The 19,845-nt window shown below is 38.1% G+C and overlaps 1 protein-coding gene across 2 annotated transcripts in view; it reads right to left on the bottom strand.

Moving 5' to 3' along the window:
* The window catches only part of UBTD2 (ubiquitin domain containing 2), a 41,712-nt gene extending 24,111 nt beyond the window's left edge, over positions 1–17,601 (bottom strand). The window contains exon 1 of one of the 2 annotated variants that reach the window (XM_031437792.2): positions 17,102–17,601. In XM_031437792.2, the coding sequence (XP_031293652.1) occupies positions 17,102–17,171 (70 nt within the window). In that variant the 5' untranslated portion in view covers positions 17,172–17,601. Of the gene's footprint in view, positions 1–17,097 lie in introns of both variants that reach the window. The other variant, XM_064480095.1, reaches the window with a different exon arrangement.
* Positions 17,602–19,845: the final 2,244 nt, after the last annotated feature.

A 19,845-nucleotide genomic window follows, 5' to 3' on the forward strand; every position in this document is an offset into this window, starting at 1 on the left:
GTTTGCCAAAAGTGCTGCTTTTCTCAGAAAAAACAATAGTCAACAGAGAATGCATACTGTGGTCCAGCCACTGTGCAGAGTACCCCATGCTGTCCCTCCCTCTCAACCCTCTCAGTAACTCTAGTGTAAACTCCACCTTAAAATGAGGAAACAAACTTAAAAAGGTAAAAGTAACTAGGTGGGGAGGAAGATAAGGGAGATGATAATAATAATATCTATTTCATAGCATTGTTACAAAGATTTAATGAGGTTATATTTCCACACAATTAGAGCAGTGCCTGGCACATTAAAAAAAATACCTAAATGTTTGTTAAATGAATAAATATAAAAGATATCCTAAAGATCATACAGCTAAATGGTACAGCTTGGATTCAAACCTAGACTAACTCACTCCAAGGTTCATATTCTTAGCCACTAAAACTAAACTGCCTCATGGTTTTAAGAATTACCAGAATAAATGTTCAACATGGTCCCAGACCTTCACTTACCCTCCCAAAGTGAAAATGCATGATCAATTCATCTCTAAGGCCTTGGGGTTTCATGAGTTTTCAAAGGTGCGAACCAGCGCATAGATGGCATAGCAAGTTGTCACTGATCTGAAGTGCCCAAACAACACACTATTTCCCAGACAGCATATACCAATTACCAAAAGCATGTTGGTGCCTGCCTGAGACCAGTGCCAAAATGAATACTAAGTGTTTCCTGAGAAAGACACTAGCAGTCCATACAGTTCTTTATTCGAGAGGTCTTCCTTTTCAATCTGAAAAGTTTCCTTTGCTTTTAAGAAATTCTAATGTTTATAAGAGCCTGGCAAAAATGTGGGTAAGCACACTTTACTTGAAATTGTGTTCATTTGCCAAGTCCTTCTCCCTGAATGGGTTTCTAAGTGCAGTCAAAGCTTTTAAGAACAGATAAGAATAGAAGAGTAGATTCAAAAGAACCATAGAACATAATGATATTTTGGCTTGTCCAAGATTTTGCCACAAAATCCATAAAGCAGAACTGGGACTCAAACATCAAATTCTCTATCAGTTATAAAGAAAGTGACATTTGATGCATACAATCAAAGTAACAGGAAAACTACTAGAAACTGTATTGCCTACGGCTTAGATTCATGAGAAAAGAGATGTATCTCGTATGCCATTTAACCCTTTTAAACTGTACCTATGGCTATCACCATTACAAAATCCCAAGCTTTACTTTTAACTTATTTAACTGAACTGTTCAGAAGGAAGTACTGTCTATAACAGAAAGAAATACTATATTCTTGCAAACTGTCCACAACAAAGCCTTGAGAAACTTGCCCAATTATAGCAGGGTATTCCTTTGCTCTAGTTTACACTGCATTTACTCACATTAAGTCCTGAGACAAGCATCTCTCACACCATTGTGGTGCCTTTACTAATTCCTAACTTTTGAAACAGCCAGGTCAATTTTAGCAAAAATACTGACAACCCTCCCCAAATGAAAAGCTAACAATGACATTCCCATTACATCCCAAAGCCAAAACATCAGTAAAGTCAAACTTTAGAAGCCATAGCTGTGACTTCAAAAAGCATGTGACAACTCTCTAAACATATGAACCCATTTTTGCTCTCACTCTTTTACACAGACAGCCATACATATACTCTGAGTCTGAAAGAATGTACACCAGTATGTTCATGCTAGGTCATAGGATACATTTTTCTTAAATATGCTTTTTGCCATTTAAAACATTTTTGTCTTTAAAAAGCTTTCAATATGACCGTAAATTATTAAGGAAGACTTCATCCTACACAAATTCTCATACAAGTGATTATATATAATATATATAATATGTATAGTGTATGTCTCTATATCTATGTGTATGTTGTATATGTATAGTGTTTAGGTTGTATACATACTGTGTATGTACAGGAATCAAAAGCTTTAATTATTCTCTCTTCTTACAAAGAAGGCAGAAGTCATCTTATAAGTGCTCCAGGCTGAACTTCTGACCAGGTATTGATTTAGCTTAGCAATGTTACAAGTAGTTTTTAGATTGTATCAGGAGTAAATGCAAAAATACCATTAATCAATCTTTCCTATTTTAAAATTGTATAGCATTTCCCCCTAAGATTTTACTATAAAATACTATAAAAATAACTTGCTAATGTTCTTTATACTTCCGATTATTAAACCAGAACTATTTCTCAATGGAAACTGAATTTTATTCTACATCTTAATTTTCCTTTAATCTCCCTCAATGTTTCACCTGAAAACTTTTTCCCCCTTCTCTGATAAATAGTGAAACTTTCGTACACATAGACTTTTAGTATTCATCCTTATCCCAAACTGAAATACTTATTACTTTTACCACTGAAATGTTAAGTTGTCCCTATTTATTATTCCCTTCTTAAAATGGTTAAAGATTACCTGAGGTTTTTCAGGCATTTGCTTGCCTTATGCAGTTACATTGTAATTACCAGTCAGTACATTTAGTGTTGGTATATAAAAAACAAAAATATAAACACACACAAAGACCTGTTTTCTACCCCATGATGGATCAAATGCAAAAAGATAGTTTCCTTCTTGCTTCCAAGAGTATTTATCACAGTTTATTACAGATAAGCAATCTTCTCCATTCTCAGAGGTCTTGTTACAGCTTAAGCATCATATTCAATGGTCATCCAGAAATACTGGGTATCATTTTATTGTTTCCTCAAGCTCCTTTTTCATTATGTCTTGTTATATGTAGTGATACATCTCAGTTTTTCAATTCAAAATTGTGAGCATTTAAAGGGCATATAAACTACTCTGAGTCACTTAGGAAGACAGAATTATCCATGATATGATGTAATCATCACAAATCAAGAGACATAAAAACAAATTCACAGAAGGGTTTGTTCAATAGGCCCTGTGTTAATTTTTGGCAACACAACAATGATCAAAGGCCCAAAAGCTTTTTAATCACCAATAAGTTAAAATTGTTATTTCCAGTGCAACTGAGGTCCAAGGCACAAACTTACTGGTGACTCCCAGAAAAAGCACAAGCTCTGATAATGAAACTATATTATGGGACCAAAATAGGTCCCCCCCCCCCCACTTCTGAACAAGACACTTTAGGTGACAGATATCTCAGTTCCTTATATCATCTCTAAAACCAGAAGGTGGTTCCAAATGTCCATATGCAGATATTTTAAGTACAGACACTTATTCACTTCTGGGTTCCAATCCCCATCCTTAAGCTGCTCGGTATACCTACCAATCAAGAGTGATCTTTCATGTAACCTCCTTCAACTCACCCCTCAGGACAATCACCACTTTCTGTTGAGGCAGACAGAGATTCTAATACTCCACTAAGGGTGATTTAAGAGCAAAGGCCTAGAAAAAAAATTCATCAAGCCTTCTCAAAATTAGACAAAGTCTTCTTCTCTTATACTTTAAGGACCTCAAGGAAACTTGTTTCCCCACAAAGTTCAACTGCAAAATTCAAGTCAAGCTTGAATAAAACTGAATTTTAAGCTGAAAACATGCAATCTGGGGTAGGAGGCAGAGATAATGATGAAAAAATAGATAACTCAGTTAAGGGGCACAAAAGAAGATGAGCAACACTATCACTTTTTTCCATTTGATCCAGTTAGATAATTAAGATCTTAGTTCAAAATTTCTATCTTGTGAGATGCAATATAATTTGTTGATTAAGATCAAAGGGAACTACCACCCTCATTTTTTCACTACCTCCATCTCCGTTTTGGAGTGTGAACACAAGAGTCTTTAAGAACCACATTTCATTAACTTCAACTCAACTGTGTTTACTGCCACGAAGGAAAACACTCACACACACTTCTGCTGCAGGGAAAGAAAAGTCAACTAAAAACTCTCACCATCTGTGGAGAGAATACTGAATTAGAAAACAGAAGACAGAGCTTGCAGTTTGGGCTACTCTTTCTATTCCTTAATCAGATCAAAACCTCTCTGTGCCTCAGTTTCCTCCCTTGTAAAATGGCAATATTAATATTGGCCTTCCTCAAAGTCAAAAGGTCCTTGTAGGAATAAAGAAACTGTAAAGATTTTTTAAAAACCAAAATTACAACAAAGAACGTACTGCAATCATGGTTCTCCTCGCATATTTACTAATTATATCCATAAACTTTAAACAACTGAAAAGCCATTACTTAAATAACTTCAATAAGTTATTCGACAATATTCAACAAATATTTATTATGACTCTACTACCTATGAGACACTGTGCTAGACTCTGTTGAGATGTTTACATACAAGTTCAAGCATGTCCCACAGGTATGTTTAGTACTTATATGTTGGGTAAATAACAAAAGTCAGGAAGGAAGATCTTAAGTAAAAACAGGACAAAAAGTATAAAAAATACTTGCATTGCTAAATATTTCGTATCAGGCGTGTGTTACAAAATTACACATGTTATAAAGTTATATTTTACTTTATATATATATATAAATATATATTATATATATTATATTATATATATTATATATATATAATACTTATATAAGTATTACTGAGTAAATTTCCATCCCAAAACACAATACTCTTTATAGTTTTTATACGGAGGAATGTGGTTTAGAAAATAAAGGACAAATAGTTCTGACTCCCAGAGTGAAAACAGTAAAGGACCTCAAAGAGCAGTTCCATCCTACAACTTGTCCCCGGACTTTGCCCTCCTCCAACATCACCCAAAATGTCTGCTCAAAAAAACCCCAAACACTTAAATTCAGAGAATTCTTAAAGGGTGTCTTCATTATTCTCTGTTAATATAATACTTTATAGGCTGCACGTGAAACCTGGATTTTTGCTGCATTTAATATAAGCACAGAATCAGCTCAAGAACAGCCTAACATAATCCCACTGGGCTCAGTGGATTTTAAAAATAATTAACCCTCTTCATATGCAAAGCAATTCAAATCACCACTATGTTTGCAAAGGATTACCAAATAATACACAAATAAAATAAGTGGTGAGACTTTAACAAGCAAATTAGATCACTGTCTCCTTTTATCAAACTGGCAAATAAGAATCTATCCCAGATTAATAATAATGACAAAAGTCTCTAAAGATAACGGGCTGTTGTACGACTAAGGGAAGAGTTGTACATTACAATATTACAATAGTTTATATTACTATAATTTCACCCAGAAAACAAATGAAATAACTAAAGCTAAGTAGTAAACTTTTCATTCTCCAAGTGATAAAACAGTCACAATTATTCATTCATTATTTCACTTATTTATTCAATCAGCAACTTTTTAATGCATATGTACCAGGAACTACACTACATACTAGGGATACAGTAAAGAAATCAGACAAGGCCTCTGACCTCACAGGGCTTACAATATTGTGGGGGAAGACAGGAAATAAACAAATAAACAATTCCCAAAAGAAACTTAAAAAAATAAAACATTGGGGAGATCGTGCTATTAAGAAATGTAATAAAAAGCACCACACAGCAAGTATTTATTTACATTAAGGCAAAGGCTCTGAAATGGGCAGAAGCTAAGCTTTATTTACTGGATGCAAAGCTCTCCCACTGACATCCCTTCTATGTTTCATCTCAACCTAGTACACTCTTCAGAAGCAAGAATTAGACATGGCAGACACCAGACCTCACTTACCAGGTCCTTTTCAGCATCTCATCTGATTCTGGTTCCTCCTTCGTAAGACACAGTCAAATCTTTCAAACAAAATCTCATCCAACAATCCCTTTTTCATGAAGCCCTTTCTGTCTGAAATTCTAAACGTTAAACATGATACAAGTTTGCCCCAATTGTAGGCAAAGAGTTGGAATATTTTATGTCTAAGAGAGAAAAGTGAAGCCATGTCACAGGTAGGCAGAAGCAAAGGCCTAACAGCATCAATGTGTACTTCCAGCTTCAAATGAACTGAGAGGTGAAGTTCACCTGTTAATGAAACACATTCAACTTACAGAGCACATTCTAAGCAAAAAGTTGCTCTGGAAGAGAAAGACCACCCAAGGGGTTGTTCCTCACCCTTTTAATTCCTGGTGAAGGCAAATCAATTAGGGGAAGTGACTGAACAAACCTGCAGACCTATAACCAGATGACACTTAGTGGTATAGCTACAAGTTACCACCTCCTTGATCCCTTCACTATTTTTAATGTTTTATCTTTGTTTCCTCTCAAAGTTAGTATCAGAATTAATTTGGATAGCATTTCATTTCTCTAAATTGTGTAAATTTCTTAATATAGTAAAGAACTTTCTGTAATTCTATGAAACTCCAAATATCTAATACAATGCTCAACATAGTACACCTATCCTTAAAGTAGAGAAAACTGATTGAAATTATGTGTGTTAGGTAAAAACTCTTCCTAGGATCTAGTCACATTACTTTTTAAATTGGTTCCAAAGAACTCAAGAGAACAAAACACCCGCTCAGAATTCCACAGACATAATTTAAACTATTTTGTAAAATATATTTTTGCTATTTTTAAAAACCATAATAAAAAGTACCACACATCAAATGTTAAATTTCAAACATAAAGACCATCATCAAACATGTTAGCTTATGCTGCTGCGTCAAACTGATGTTGGAGTCATGGAAATGATGCTTCTCTTGCCATCTCTACGGCATGTATGAAACTCAAGGAACTTCCTGTAACTATGCCACTGGGAAAACCACAGCTCTGCATGTGCTGTATTAATACAAGCACATACATGTTCACTCATGTAGCACACTAATACAGCACACGGATGTCTGGGCTTCATTAAATGTCACAGCAATCTCAGATGCATCTACTCAGTATATGATCTCATCACAAAAATTAACTGAACAATGCTTAGTGAAAACATAACATATACCGTAACACTGCATGACAGAATGTTAGTGTTTAAGTTCTGAGTATAGACGACAGTGTTAGTGATTCAAACTTTTAAAAAAAAATCTCCTACAGAACTTTATAAGACTCTAAATTATTTTTTTTAATTTGCAGTGACTCTATACAATCAAAATAAAAAGAAATCAAATACTGAGACTGACATGTTAGTGTTCAACGTAAGATATACCTAAAAAAGAAGATGCAACTGTTTAAAAAGTTGGAGTCGACTGACCTCATCTAACATGCTCATTTTATAGATGAGAAAAAAACCTAAGAAGCCAGGAAGTAAAGTGACTTATTTAAGGTCATAAATACAAAGAACAGAGGTGGAACCAGAACTCAAGAATTCTGACTCTCAGATCTTTTCATTACATTATATGGTACTACTTAACAAAGTTCTTGTTCTAGAATTAAGTAAGGTTTCTATTGGGAAAATATTACTTTCTCCCTAACACCATTATAAAGTCAGAGATGTGTTTCACACAATCGTTAACTGAGCCTAAGTATTATGAGAGAAATGAAGCCTCTGTCCCAGATACAATGTAGCTTACATCTGAGAATATAAGTAATGTACAAAATAACCAATGATAGGAGATTTTTGTAAAAATGGGAGAAGGCAGTATGGATAAAGGGCTACAAACTTTAAGTTTTAAGAAATGTAAGTTATGAGGATCTAATGTTTAGTATGGTGATTGTCAATAAACAATACCATATATTTGAAAGTTGCTGAGAGTAGATCTTAAGGATTCTCACAACCAAGAATGTGTTACTTACTGTGATCTTGGTAAGAGTTTCACAATGTATATCAAATCATGACACTGTACACCTTAAATATATACAATTATATCTGTCAATTATTCCTCAAAAAAGTTCGGGGAAAAAGAGAAGGAGAGTAAGCACTAAAGAATAGTACTATGACGTTCAGAGGATGGCAGGATTATTTCCAGGTGGAAAAATGAAAAAAAAAAAAGTCTCATACTTTCAGTAATAAAAGATTATCCCAGTGTTGGAAGTTAGTAGAAAAGAACTAGGAAAAGTTTGGATTTTGGATCTACTATAGCCTATGAAATAAAGAATTATATGTTTTCTGTTAGAATTAGATCTACCTAATTTCCAGTCTAAACAAAATACAGAGGCTATAAGAATATACACAAAATTACACCACAGGGAAACAATCAGACAAAACCAGATGGTGGTACATTATATAAGACTTTTTAAAAAGTCAGTGTCCTAGGGAAGAAAGGAGGGGGGAACATTCTAGATTTAAAAAGATTAATGAGACAAACCAATGCAACGTCTAATGCAGATTAGATCCTATTTTGAAAAAAAGTTATAAAAGACATTTTGAGGACAGTTGAGAGATTCTAATTATGGACTAGATCTCAGGGAATAATGGTTAATCTCAGGAGTGATAATGGTATTGTTGTTATGTAGAACAGCTTTATTTTTACTGTCTGTACCACTTTCAAACAGATAGCAAATGTATCTATATCTATAAATACACACACACATATTTGTTTACTCTAAGTGAGGGTGTTTTAAGTGTTCGTACTAGAGTCTTTCAATTTTTCAATATGTTTGAAAATTGTCATCAAAAATGTTTTTAAAAAGAATTTGATACAATCTTGATAAATATGATCTAATTCATTCTGTTTTTCAACAATTTTTTTCCTTCAGATGAAACTGAGCCCAAAGTACCACAGCTAACGCTGGCCTTTTCTCAACAGAGATTAAAATTCAAGCAGTTCTGCAGAACCTTAGCCCAACTCTTAACACACGCCAGAAAATCAGAACCCAAGAGACGACTGATCCGGGACAAACACATACACATGTATGTAAAAACATTTAACATATTTTTTATGCTTGATATGTAGTAATCCCATTAAAACTACAAAAGAATAAAAATCTATCAAGGACTGTAACAACCTAATACATCAGAAATTTTTATAAAATAACCTCAGAAAGCAACATTAAATGGGAATTAGTTTGTTAGATGCACACAGAAAAACAAAAAAAATTTTAAACTACTTAACTAGCATAAACTGTAATACAACTTGGTCTATTGATTATGGCAATTATGCCTTCCAAAATCTGACAACACACCTTAATAACTTCACATTTCATCTATCCCATCCACAAGTTTCTTGCCAGTTCCCCCAAATACCATGTTTCTCCATGTTTCTAGACAAGTAATTTCCTCTGCACAGAGTGCCCTTCTGCCTTGTCTTCATCTGCTCCTCTTTCAAGACCAACTTCTTGTACCACCTCATTCTTCAGTGAAGCTTTCTGACACTGCTATTCCTTGAACTCCCATAATACTTTTGTCATTGCTGTAGAGACTTTAAAATTTTTCCTAATTATTTAAATGTATGATTCCTTCATTAGACTATAGGCTACCTGACAATCACAGAGCAAGCCTTATTTACATCTCCACTATAGTGAGCTTCAAGTGCTGGCAGTTAGAAATAACAGAAGCTGCCTATTTATAAAAGTTTCAGGAAGAACCATCTTAACTCATCTAAGAAATAAAGTGCTTGCCCTGAGTTCAAAGTGATGGTTTACCATGATGCAAATTTATAACTTAAATGACTGGGTTTATTTGTTACTCTGCCCCTTTGACGATCTTGTCACATAGCCCGTATCTGAACAAATGCAAAGAAGCAATCTGACTTTGCTTTTACCTACAAACCAACAACAATAAATGCAAAAAATATCTGAAGGGTTTCTTGTGAGGATAAGAACTTAATTAGAAAGCCCAAAAGTCACTAATTCATTGTTTATTAAGTCTTGAGCAAATGCATATCATTAAGATGCCAAACACAAGTAAAATGCATATAAAATTACTCGCATGTAAATATTTTTTTCTTAGACATCTACCTTCAACAGAAATTTCATTTCTAAAAACAGACCTATAATGGAAACTCCTAAAAGCTGTATTGCAAACATGCAAAAATATGACATTACAATACTCAGTGTATACTCAGCAGTCTTTAACCTCTCAGCTTAATATGTGGAATATATTCAAAACCAAACTTGATTCTTACTGCCTGAAAGTCAAAGCAGCGGATGCAAGATGAACACATGCTTGATTGTTCTTGGCCAACACACATGCATCTTTAAGTACATACGCGTTAGTAAAGTCTCAACCTATGGTCCTTGAACTACCAGAGAATCATGAGGCGCTTGCTGGTAGCCTAGTACTGCCCGATAAACAGAAGCAGAAAGCTGGGTAGGGATAGTGAGGGGCAGTGGGAACAATCAGGTGCAGTGGTCCACCAAATGAAGATAAACCATTCAGGTGGTCTGCAGTAAGGAAAAATGAGAGAATCACTAAATCAGCAAATTGATCATCATGTCCGATTAATATGATCATGTTGCTTACCAAAATCAACCAAATGCTTTCTTGCAACAAGGGAAGAATGTGTTTTGGTCAAAAGCCACAGGAGTGATAACTAATTCATCAACATAAAGGCAAAAGTTCCTTATCACTTGTTATTAAAACTCAATAACCATTCTCATTAGAAGACTTGCCTGGGTATAGTAGTACAATACAAGCAAGGTGTTGCCAAAGCTTTGCATTTATAGTAAGAAAAGCAGATTTAAAAATAAAACGCACTGACTGCTCCATAAGAAAGACATGTGTTACAGATAAGGGCTATCAAAAATCAAAGGAATGAAGATTACTATCATTTCTAATGGCTTAAATCTTCTATCCATACTATGTAACACTAGCAACTGATTCCTAAATATAAAATCTGAGGTGAAAAAAGCCCACATTAATATCCATAATAAGAATCTTCTTTCCAATATAAATTCCAAGATAACTCTGACTGGGAAAAATGTCAACCCTTTATTTGGTAGAAGACTGAAAATGAGTGGGACCAGCCCAACGGAAGGTAGGTGATGAAGCAGCGGCTACAACATACCACATCAGTTTTTAATGTGCACTGGAATGCTTAAACCTGTTCTCAAAGAGGATTCAGCTTTCCACATAGCCCAGTATTTTCCAACTGTAGCTTCTCTGGCCTGACTTCAGTTTTCATACCTACTGGATCGACCCACCCAGGGTACCACCGTATTCCGACCTCCATTTTCTTGCTATTTTCCTTTTAGTTCTTTCCACAAACCACCACTCCCAGTAAAATCAGCCACCCTCTGCTCTACATCCAGTAAATGTCTATTTCACAGTATGTCTCTCCCCAGTTGGTATGAAACTTTATGCATCCCTCTCATAAAGCCCCAGAGCTCACCAACCCAGAAAATATGGAAGATTTTTACTTCCACTGTCACTTTAAGAGTAAAAGGAGACTTAATCTTTAGCCCTAGTCATGCTCAATTTTGCCTCACTTTTTATTAAAGGCACAACTCTAAGAGAAGAAGCAAAAGAAAATTCAATAAAAAAAATCTAGTTAGATGCTGTATATAAGTAACATATGGGACACTGAAAATACATAAGGAATAGATATGCGTGATATTCTTAGTGAAAAAAATAACTGATGTCTTGTGGGGGATATGTTTGCTCTCAAGTATATCAACCTCAAAGGGACTGCTGGTATATTGTGGGGCTGGATGTCCAGGAAGTCTATCTTGTATTAGGATATGAGTAACAAACTACAACTAGAATTTCTGTAAACATCCCACTAGAATGAAGAATTTAAATACAATCAGATCTATCAGTTTCACAGGGAGACCTGTTTTCCTGTTTCCTAAAATTCAACAAAATTCAGTAGACCAACCACCTACTATGGTCAGGTCCTGAGAGGTGGTTTTTTATTTCTCTACCTTTTGTGAAATTTTCATGACTCAATTCTTAGTATTTTCCTCCTCTTTTCACTTACTTATAACAGTCATTCACTTTTATACCTTCAGTCAGTCTCCTCCAGCTGACTCCAAAACCCACACTCAAATTCCTGAACATTTAGGAGCTGCATGCCTAAATTTCTGCACCATCCTAAATGATGTCTTAAATTAAAGATTATTCTGTCAACCAATGCTGGATGGTTGTATTTCACTGAAGGTTGACTTCCCCAGATAGCTCCTTCTTATTCCCTCAAACCGGCCAAGCCACCTCAATATTCTTGGTCACCCAGGTGAACATGGGATTCTTTTCTTTTCTCTTCTATATGTCTACATCAAGTAAGTCACCAACTCTTGCCATTTCTACTCCTAATTGGCTCCTAACTCCAGTCTCTTCCCACTGTAAGCAATCCTATACCAACGCTTCTCAAACTATAACGTGCAATCATTTGAGAACCTTGTTAAAATGCAGACTCTGGTTCAGTAGGTCAGCGCTAGGGCCTGAGAGTCTGCATTTCCAACATGCTCCCACGTGATGCAATGCTGCTGGTTGAGGGACCACACCTTTGAACAGCTGAGATCACTTTGTTTTCCTTTATTCCCTCAGCACCTGCACAGTTTATTCAATGGTATTTTCATCTGTTTAAATAGTGTTTTACAGTTGCTTCGTGTGTGCAAACTTTATTATGCTTTTCCTAAAAAAGGATTCTGACATACTCAAGAAACAGGATCATGATTCCTTTTTTGGGAACAACAGCAACCAATACAACATTGGGCATATTGTAGGTACTCAATGCTTGTTGACTGTAAAATGCTTTCCCAGAAAATACAACAATCATCTCTTCATTAAGAAGTTAAAGTGAGTTTATGGACTACCTTTGTCAACTTTTTAAAAACCATTTCACTGCTAATCAGCCTTTTCACCAGATCTGACAGAGGAAATAAGCTTCAAACAGCTTTCTATTCATAGTTAAGAAAGCAAATGTTAGTTATAAGATTTGTGAATTACTGGTTATACACATATTCTTTCTCCATCAGTGAAGGAATAATTAAATATATAAGTAAAACTGAAACTATAAGCACAGGCAACCAAAGGAAAAACAGATAGACTGGACTGCCTTAAACTTCTGTGAATCAAAAGACACCATCAAGCGTGAAAAAACAACCTACAGAATGGGAGAAAATATCTTCAAATCATGTATCTTGATAAGGGTTTAATACATGGAATTATAAAAGAACTCCTACAGTTCAAGAACAACAAAAACCCAAACAACCCAATTAAAAAATAGGCAAAGGACTGAAATAGACATTTCTTCAAAGAAGATATTCAACATCACTAGCCATTACAAAATGCAAACCAAAACCACCAGATACCCCTCACTTCACACTCACTAGAAAGGCTACAGTTTTAAAACATGAAATTACAAGTGTTGATGAAAATGTGGAGAAACTGGAACCCTTGTATGTTGCTGGCAGGAATGTAAACTGGTACAGCCACTGTGAGAAAGTTTGGCAGTTCCTCAAAAAGGTAAACACAGAACTACCATATGATCTATTAATTTCTAGGTATATATCCAAAAGAATTGAAAGTAAGGACACAAACAGCTATCTGTACACCAAAGTTCATAAAGCAATTATTTTACAATAGCCAAAAAGTGGAGACAATCCAAATGTCCATCAACAGAAGGGACAATCAAAATGTGGTACACATACAATGCAGTATTATTCAGCTATAAATTTAGTATCGATACTTGCTACAACAGCATAAACTTGGGAAGACATGCTAAGTGAAATATAGCACAAAACAAATATATGAATCTACTCATATAAATATCTAGAATAGGCAAATTCAGAGACAAAACATATATTAGAGGTTACCAGGGGTTGGAAGGAGAGGGAAGCAAAGATATTGCTTGATGGATCCAGAATCTGGAGTGATGAAAAATTCTGGAAATACAGTGATGATGGCTGCACATTGTGAATTAATGTCACTGAACAGTACACTTAAAAGTAGCTAAATTGGCTAGTTTTATATGTATTTTATTAAAATTTTTAAAAAGCTAGAAAAAAGAAAAAAACTAGCATTCTTTATTATAACCCTGAGTTCAAGCTCTGACTCTGCCATTTATGTTATGCCATGTTAAGTAAGTTATTTAATTTCTCCCAGCTTCTTCCATCTATAAAATAGAGATACTATCCACCTCCCAGAGTTGTTGGAAGACTAAATGAGAACATAATCATGGTACCTGTTACATAATAAATACTGGATAAATGGTAGCTGTTACTATTCAAAAAATCACTGTTCTCATCAAGTAGGTGTTAAGGCTGCTATAAATGGATATCCTAAAGAACTCCATATTCTCAAGACACTCTGAAATAAAGAAATCAATGTCCAGCATTCAGAATTATCCTCTTATAAACCTGGAAACCAGTGACCACCTGGGTCAGTAATCTTGGGAAACCAATGAACGTACAGAATAAATGACACACCCAGAAAGTGAGAGCCTACTCTGTACATCACCACTTTCATTAAAGAAATGATCAAAATATGAAAAGGTAATTGGTTGTCTTCAATCAATTTCATTTTGTCTTTTTCCTCCACATACTTCTTATTTTTAAAAATCATCAGAGATTTAATTCCTTAGCAAATGACATGGGCTAGAGCCTTGTCTAGAGGACCTAAGTGTCAACCTCAGCACCACAATGTCATCATAAGATGGAGAACCATACAAAATATGCTGTCTAAAAATGTCAAAACAATGGGAAATTCTAGGAGTGTGGAATTTTGGAGAGAACTGTTGAATAATCTTGTATAACTTCTAAAATATATCTTTCTTGGTTAAAATTAGGCATTTAAAAAATGGTCAAAGTAGCTGAAACTCAAAAACTGAATTCGATGGAAGGTATGCCAGAAGACACTACAAATGATTCCAAAACAACACACAGACAACACAAGTCTTACAACGTGAATTAAGTCATTTCCATATTCTATAATCTTTTAAAAAAATTTACCAAATTCCTTCAAAGACATCATCCACCTAGAAAGGAAGTTTTTCTCAATATACACACAAACATTTGCATACTTAAAAAGACTTATATTCAGAGGGAAAGGGAAAGCAGAGTATTTCAAATGGCAAGAGTTTTTTTTTTAGTCATTTTACTAAACCTGGTTGATATTCAGAAAGTCAAGCCATTCTAAAATAGTGATGTTTGCACAACATTGTGAATGTAATTAAATCTGTCGTGAAAATCTTTAAATCTCTCATGAAAAACATGGTAAGACTGTATTTTACTCCATGTTGATTTAAAAAAATTTTCAAAACCCAATAGGTCCAGATTAAAACTACTAGCCATTATTGTATCTCTGAAAAGTGAAGGATCTGTGCCAACACCCTTAGGAAAAAGTCCTTCCCTTCCAAACAAAAATCTACTATAATAGCAAAAAACTATTTAACATGTTAACCTGAAACACTCACCTGAGCTAATTCCTTTAAACCACAATTAACTCTTTAAATATCATGACAACAATGGAGAATAAAGACTTCCATAATTAAATTCCAGAAATAATCCTTTTATTCCACACAGCTCATTGCTTCACCCCAGTTACATCAGGGCCATGACTTCTCTCCAGAAAAAAATAAAGAGGTTTGGTGATTGATGTTCCTTTTTTCTAAACTTTATTTTGAAAAGGCATAGCACAGCTTAAGGTCCAGAGAACTCAGTTCTCAAAGAAATTGATACTATAGCTAGTTAACTAGATACCACTGGTAATAAATTACCAAAAGCGAATACTTCTTGCTTTTAAAAGCCCATGTTAATTATGCCTGATTGGTCCTAAGTCATACTACAAAAAGGCTTAAATAAATTGGCTCAAGTGCATTATTAACAAGAGAAAAATGGTTATCAGAATATTAAAATGTGTGAAAAAATTTAATTAAAACTAAACACTGTTTATAACGAGCACACTACCTATACTTACTAAAAAGTAACACTACCTATAGTTCCATACCATTAATAATCACCTCATTTGCAGGAAGAATCATTTTGACCCCTAATACGATTTTAACCCAAGGTTGTTTCAAATTATGCTCTTTTTATCTTCCTGCTTCGTTTTCACTGAGAATCTCATTGTTAATCTGCCACCAAGTAATTATGCTATGACTTGAAATGCACTATAAAATACCGTTTTCACGGACGATTTTTTTCAAGTCACACTTCGCTGGGCTCTCAAACTACCTGTCCAGGATTTAGTCACAGGATGCCCAAAGATTTTAATGAAGTGGCATGGCTAAACATCTTGCAATTCAGGAAATTCATCATAGGTGTACATGGTTTATAGATGGCGCTTAAGTACCAGGCAAGCAATGGGTCTAAATGTTAGCATATTAAGAAAAAGTTGTAAACCCACCCCCCTCAAACGATTTAGTTTAGGAACTTATAAATACGTCCCACATTTTGAGACATCTAACATAGGGTTGGAACAAAACCAACACTGTCATCTTTGCTATTCCTAAAAGCTGTTTCTTCTTTAACTAAAACATTCTGTCCTCTTCACAAACTACAGGAATGGACTCAGCAAGAGGTTATTTAAGAAAAAGTAAAATTGTATTATTCTACCATACTACAACGATTTAATTAAAATACCTCTCCTCAGCAAACTATTTACAATCAAGCAGAAGTGCGTTCCGGGTTACAAAAACTTTTACAGTACAGGTCCTACTGGGCTAAGTCGGACTCTTAGGTATTTGTACTTTTAACTCACATACTTTCCTTTACACAAGACGGATAGGAATTTGATTAGCCCACTCCAACAGCACACTGGCCCAACATTCCCATGCTGCAGCAAGGAGCCACGTTTTACTCGGGCAGACCATTTCCCCACCCCTCGTTAAAATGATGCCTGTGGCCACTTGAGACTTCCCCAGCCGAGCTCCAGAAACTTGCAGGTTTAAATGGCCAAATTGGAACCAACCAGGGCAGCTGTCATCTGAAACTCAGGAAAGCTGAGACCAGCCAACTCTGCTGAACGAGGACGGGTGCGGAGAGATGTGGCGGGGCCCGTCGGAGGGAATGCATTAGGCTCCCCTCCCCACCCCACCCCCATCAATTCGCTTTTCTGCAACCCCAGCGCCGCCATCCTGTTCCTGAATAATTAAACGGGCTGGAAAGGGAGTGAGGTGGCCAGAGAAGCAGTTTCTGGTCAGAGTTTCCCGAACCGAGGCAGTGGGGTCCAGAGGACGAGGGCTACATCCCCGGCGCGCGGAGGGCTTTTCTCGGGGGCCGGGGAGAAAAGGGGGCTACCCCGCGGCCCGCGGGGCGGCCGGAAGCGGACCGCGGGGAGTGACGTGGAGGAGGGGATGACAAAGGGGCGCGGGGGCCCCGGCCGCGCGGCCGGCGGGCTCGCAGGGGCCGGGACAGGTGGCCAGGCCTGGCCAGGAACAATGGGGGGCCGAGGCTGCCCCCTGGCGCTCACCTACCTCCGGTGCCCTCCGAGTTCTCGTTGAGGCTGCCCGAGGAGTCGTGCTGGGCGCCCACACACCCGCCCATGGGGGCCCCTGGCGCCTCGTCCGCCACCTCCGGGCGCTCGTCCGGGCCCGCCGCCGCCGCCTCAGCCTCCTCAGGCGCCGCCGCCGCCGCCGAGCTCCGGACAGGCGCGCCGCTCCGCTCCGCTCGCCCGCCGCGGCCCAGCCTCCGCCCCCCTCGCCGCTCCACCCACCGCCTTGGCTCGGCCCCTTCCTCCGCTCCCACTTCTACCTCAGTCCGCGGGCCGCCCGCCCGGTAGGCCTGGCCCGCGCGCCGCCCTCGCCTTCGGCTCGGCCCCGCCGGGCCCGGGCTGGCCCATCCCGGGCGGGCCGCAACGCCCGCCTCACCACCTCACTGCCCTGCACACCCGCGTGCAGGCCAGCCCGGCGCCGGCGCCGCCAGTCCACCAGGCCCCATCGGCCCCCGCCCCGCGGTGCCGCCCTCCGCACCAGCCGCCTGGGCTCCGCGGGGCCCGCCCGGAACCGCCAGGGAGGGCGGGGCCACGGGTGGCCGCGCACTGATTGGCTGCTGGTGGGGACGCGGGCGGAGGGGAGGGGAGGGGAGGCGTGGAGGAGAGAGGAGGGGGCTCTGAGCCGGAGGAAAGGAGGTGACGAGGTGGGGGCGGGTGGAATCGGTCCCGGGGAAGAGGCTGGAAGAGCTGGCGTGGAGGAGGGAGAGAGGAAGACGGGAAGAAGAAAGGGAAAAACGGTGAGAGAGCAGGAAAGGAGGAGCGAAAGTGAGAAAGGAGAAATGCAAAGGAGCGAAATCGAGTTTCTGACGACTCCTCGAGCGTCAGCTCTTCTTTCTGGTAGAAGCGGGTGTCGGAGCGGGGCACAGAGAAGTAGTGACGGCAGACTCGCAGGCGGGGACGCGGCGGGTACCCAGATAGCTGGCGGAGGGGGACTTCTGGCTGAAGGTTGAAGTCCCAGCGCCTTTTGCATTTGTGTAGAGTTCATGGGTTGGTACCCCAAGTCCGGGCTTCCTCTTGCCTGCCCCACCCCCATTGCCCCCTAAAATCTCTGTGCCCCATTAGTAGACGTAGAGCCGGGCATTGTGGTTGCAAAACAAGATTACGGAGGAGAGGCATCCGGTGTTGGGAGAGATAAGCGCGGATCTCGGATCGTAGTTCAGGGGGCGTGAGTTTGTTTCATATTCACAGGACTGATTATTTAGACACAATGCTACTTCTCAAGATCCTCCCTTTAAGTATCTTAAGTTGTCTTTAGAACAAAGTGAACTGTAAATAAATAAAATACCCAGCTTTTTCGAAACTACAGTTTGGTACACTGACCACGCCCGACATTCTTGGCGGTGACTATCCAAATCTAAGCCAAATTGTTAATGGTCCCTTCAAAATTGTGCTCGTGCTGTGATGCCTTAATTTTTTTTTTTTTGTCATTCTACTTGGACTCTTCTAAAGCTTATTTCTGCCTAAGACTTGTTTTTAACTATCTGCTCCATTTTTATAATCAGGCTTTCTTTTTTTAACATTCCGGGTCAGCTTTTGCTTAACATTAAAAAAAAATTTTTTTAAGTGAAATACCTAGGAAAGAGACTATGCAGCTTGGAATTTGCATTGAAATACATTTTCATACACTGCTGGTGGGAGTGTAAATTGGTTCAATCTTTTTGCAAAGCAATTTGGAAACAGATCAAGAGCCTTAAAAATGTTCATACCCTTTGACTCAGGATTATCCCACATGTGGGAATCTAGCTCACAGAAATAGTCCAAAATGAAGACAAAAATCTGTCCTAGTATTCACTTGAATAATCATAAAAATGAGTGTTCAGTAAATAAACAAAACACCAAATTATATGAAAACACGGAAGTGCCTTGTAAGAAATAGAAGTCTGCCATACTAAATTTATACCGACAAATTAGTGTTGTCCTGGGTGGCCCGAACATTCAAAGAGCTTATATATGAGCAACATCTTTATGAGTTTTCAGAGTTGCTCTGATCTTCAGGTACTGTGTCATAAAGCCTTCTATCTGATCATTCTCAGCTAAGCTATTCACATTGGCAGACAGACATCACTTCATCACTGCCCTGAAGGAGAGAAGCTGCATCCTGATACCTTCCAAGGGCTTGCTTTGTCCTAAATTTTGCTCTAGAAATTGCAGAAGCCAAGACTTCATAATGTCTATTAAACAGATGGTAGGCACCCAAGTGCTTTCTGATGAGCACTGAGGAGTTGGCACTAGGAGAAGAGAGCAGTGTCACTGAGAGAATCTTAGGTATTGGTATTCTCCACCTTGCCTTTATCTTAGAACAAAGACACAAATTCCCAGGAGAGAGTGATGTGGTTGTTAAGGGCTCCAACTCTGCTGTCAACTTCCTGGTTTGGAATCTGGCTTCTGTCCTGTGCTAGCTACATGATCTTGAATTTCTGTACTGCTCAGTTTCCTCCTCTGTAAAACTGGGCCAATACCAATGCTCCAAACTCTTTGGGGACTCTTTATTAACTCTCCTGTTCACTTCACATCTAGCATCACCTAAATGTACTGCATGGCCCAATCCACTTAAGACTGTTTCTGTAGAAACAGTGCCTTCTTTGTGTATGTGTGTGCGTGCAGGTGCGTGTGTATTTTTCTGCTTTATAACATCTTTATTGAGATATAATTCATATACCCTATATTTCATCAATTTAAAGCGTAGGATTCAAGTAAATTGGTGCAGCCACTATGGAAAACTGGAGA

This window comes from Camelus dromedarius, chromosome 27 (genome assembly GCF_036321535.1).
Source record: "Camelus dromedarius isolate mCamDro1 chromosome 27, mCamDro1.pat, whole genome shotgun sequence".
NCBI classification, from domain to species: domain Eukaryota; kingdom Metazoa; phylum Chordata; class Mammalia; order Artiodactyla; family Camelidae; genus Camelus; species Camelus dromedarius.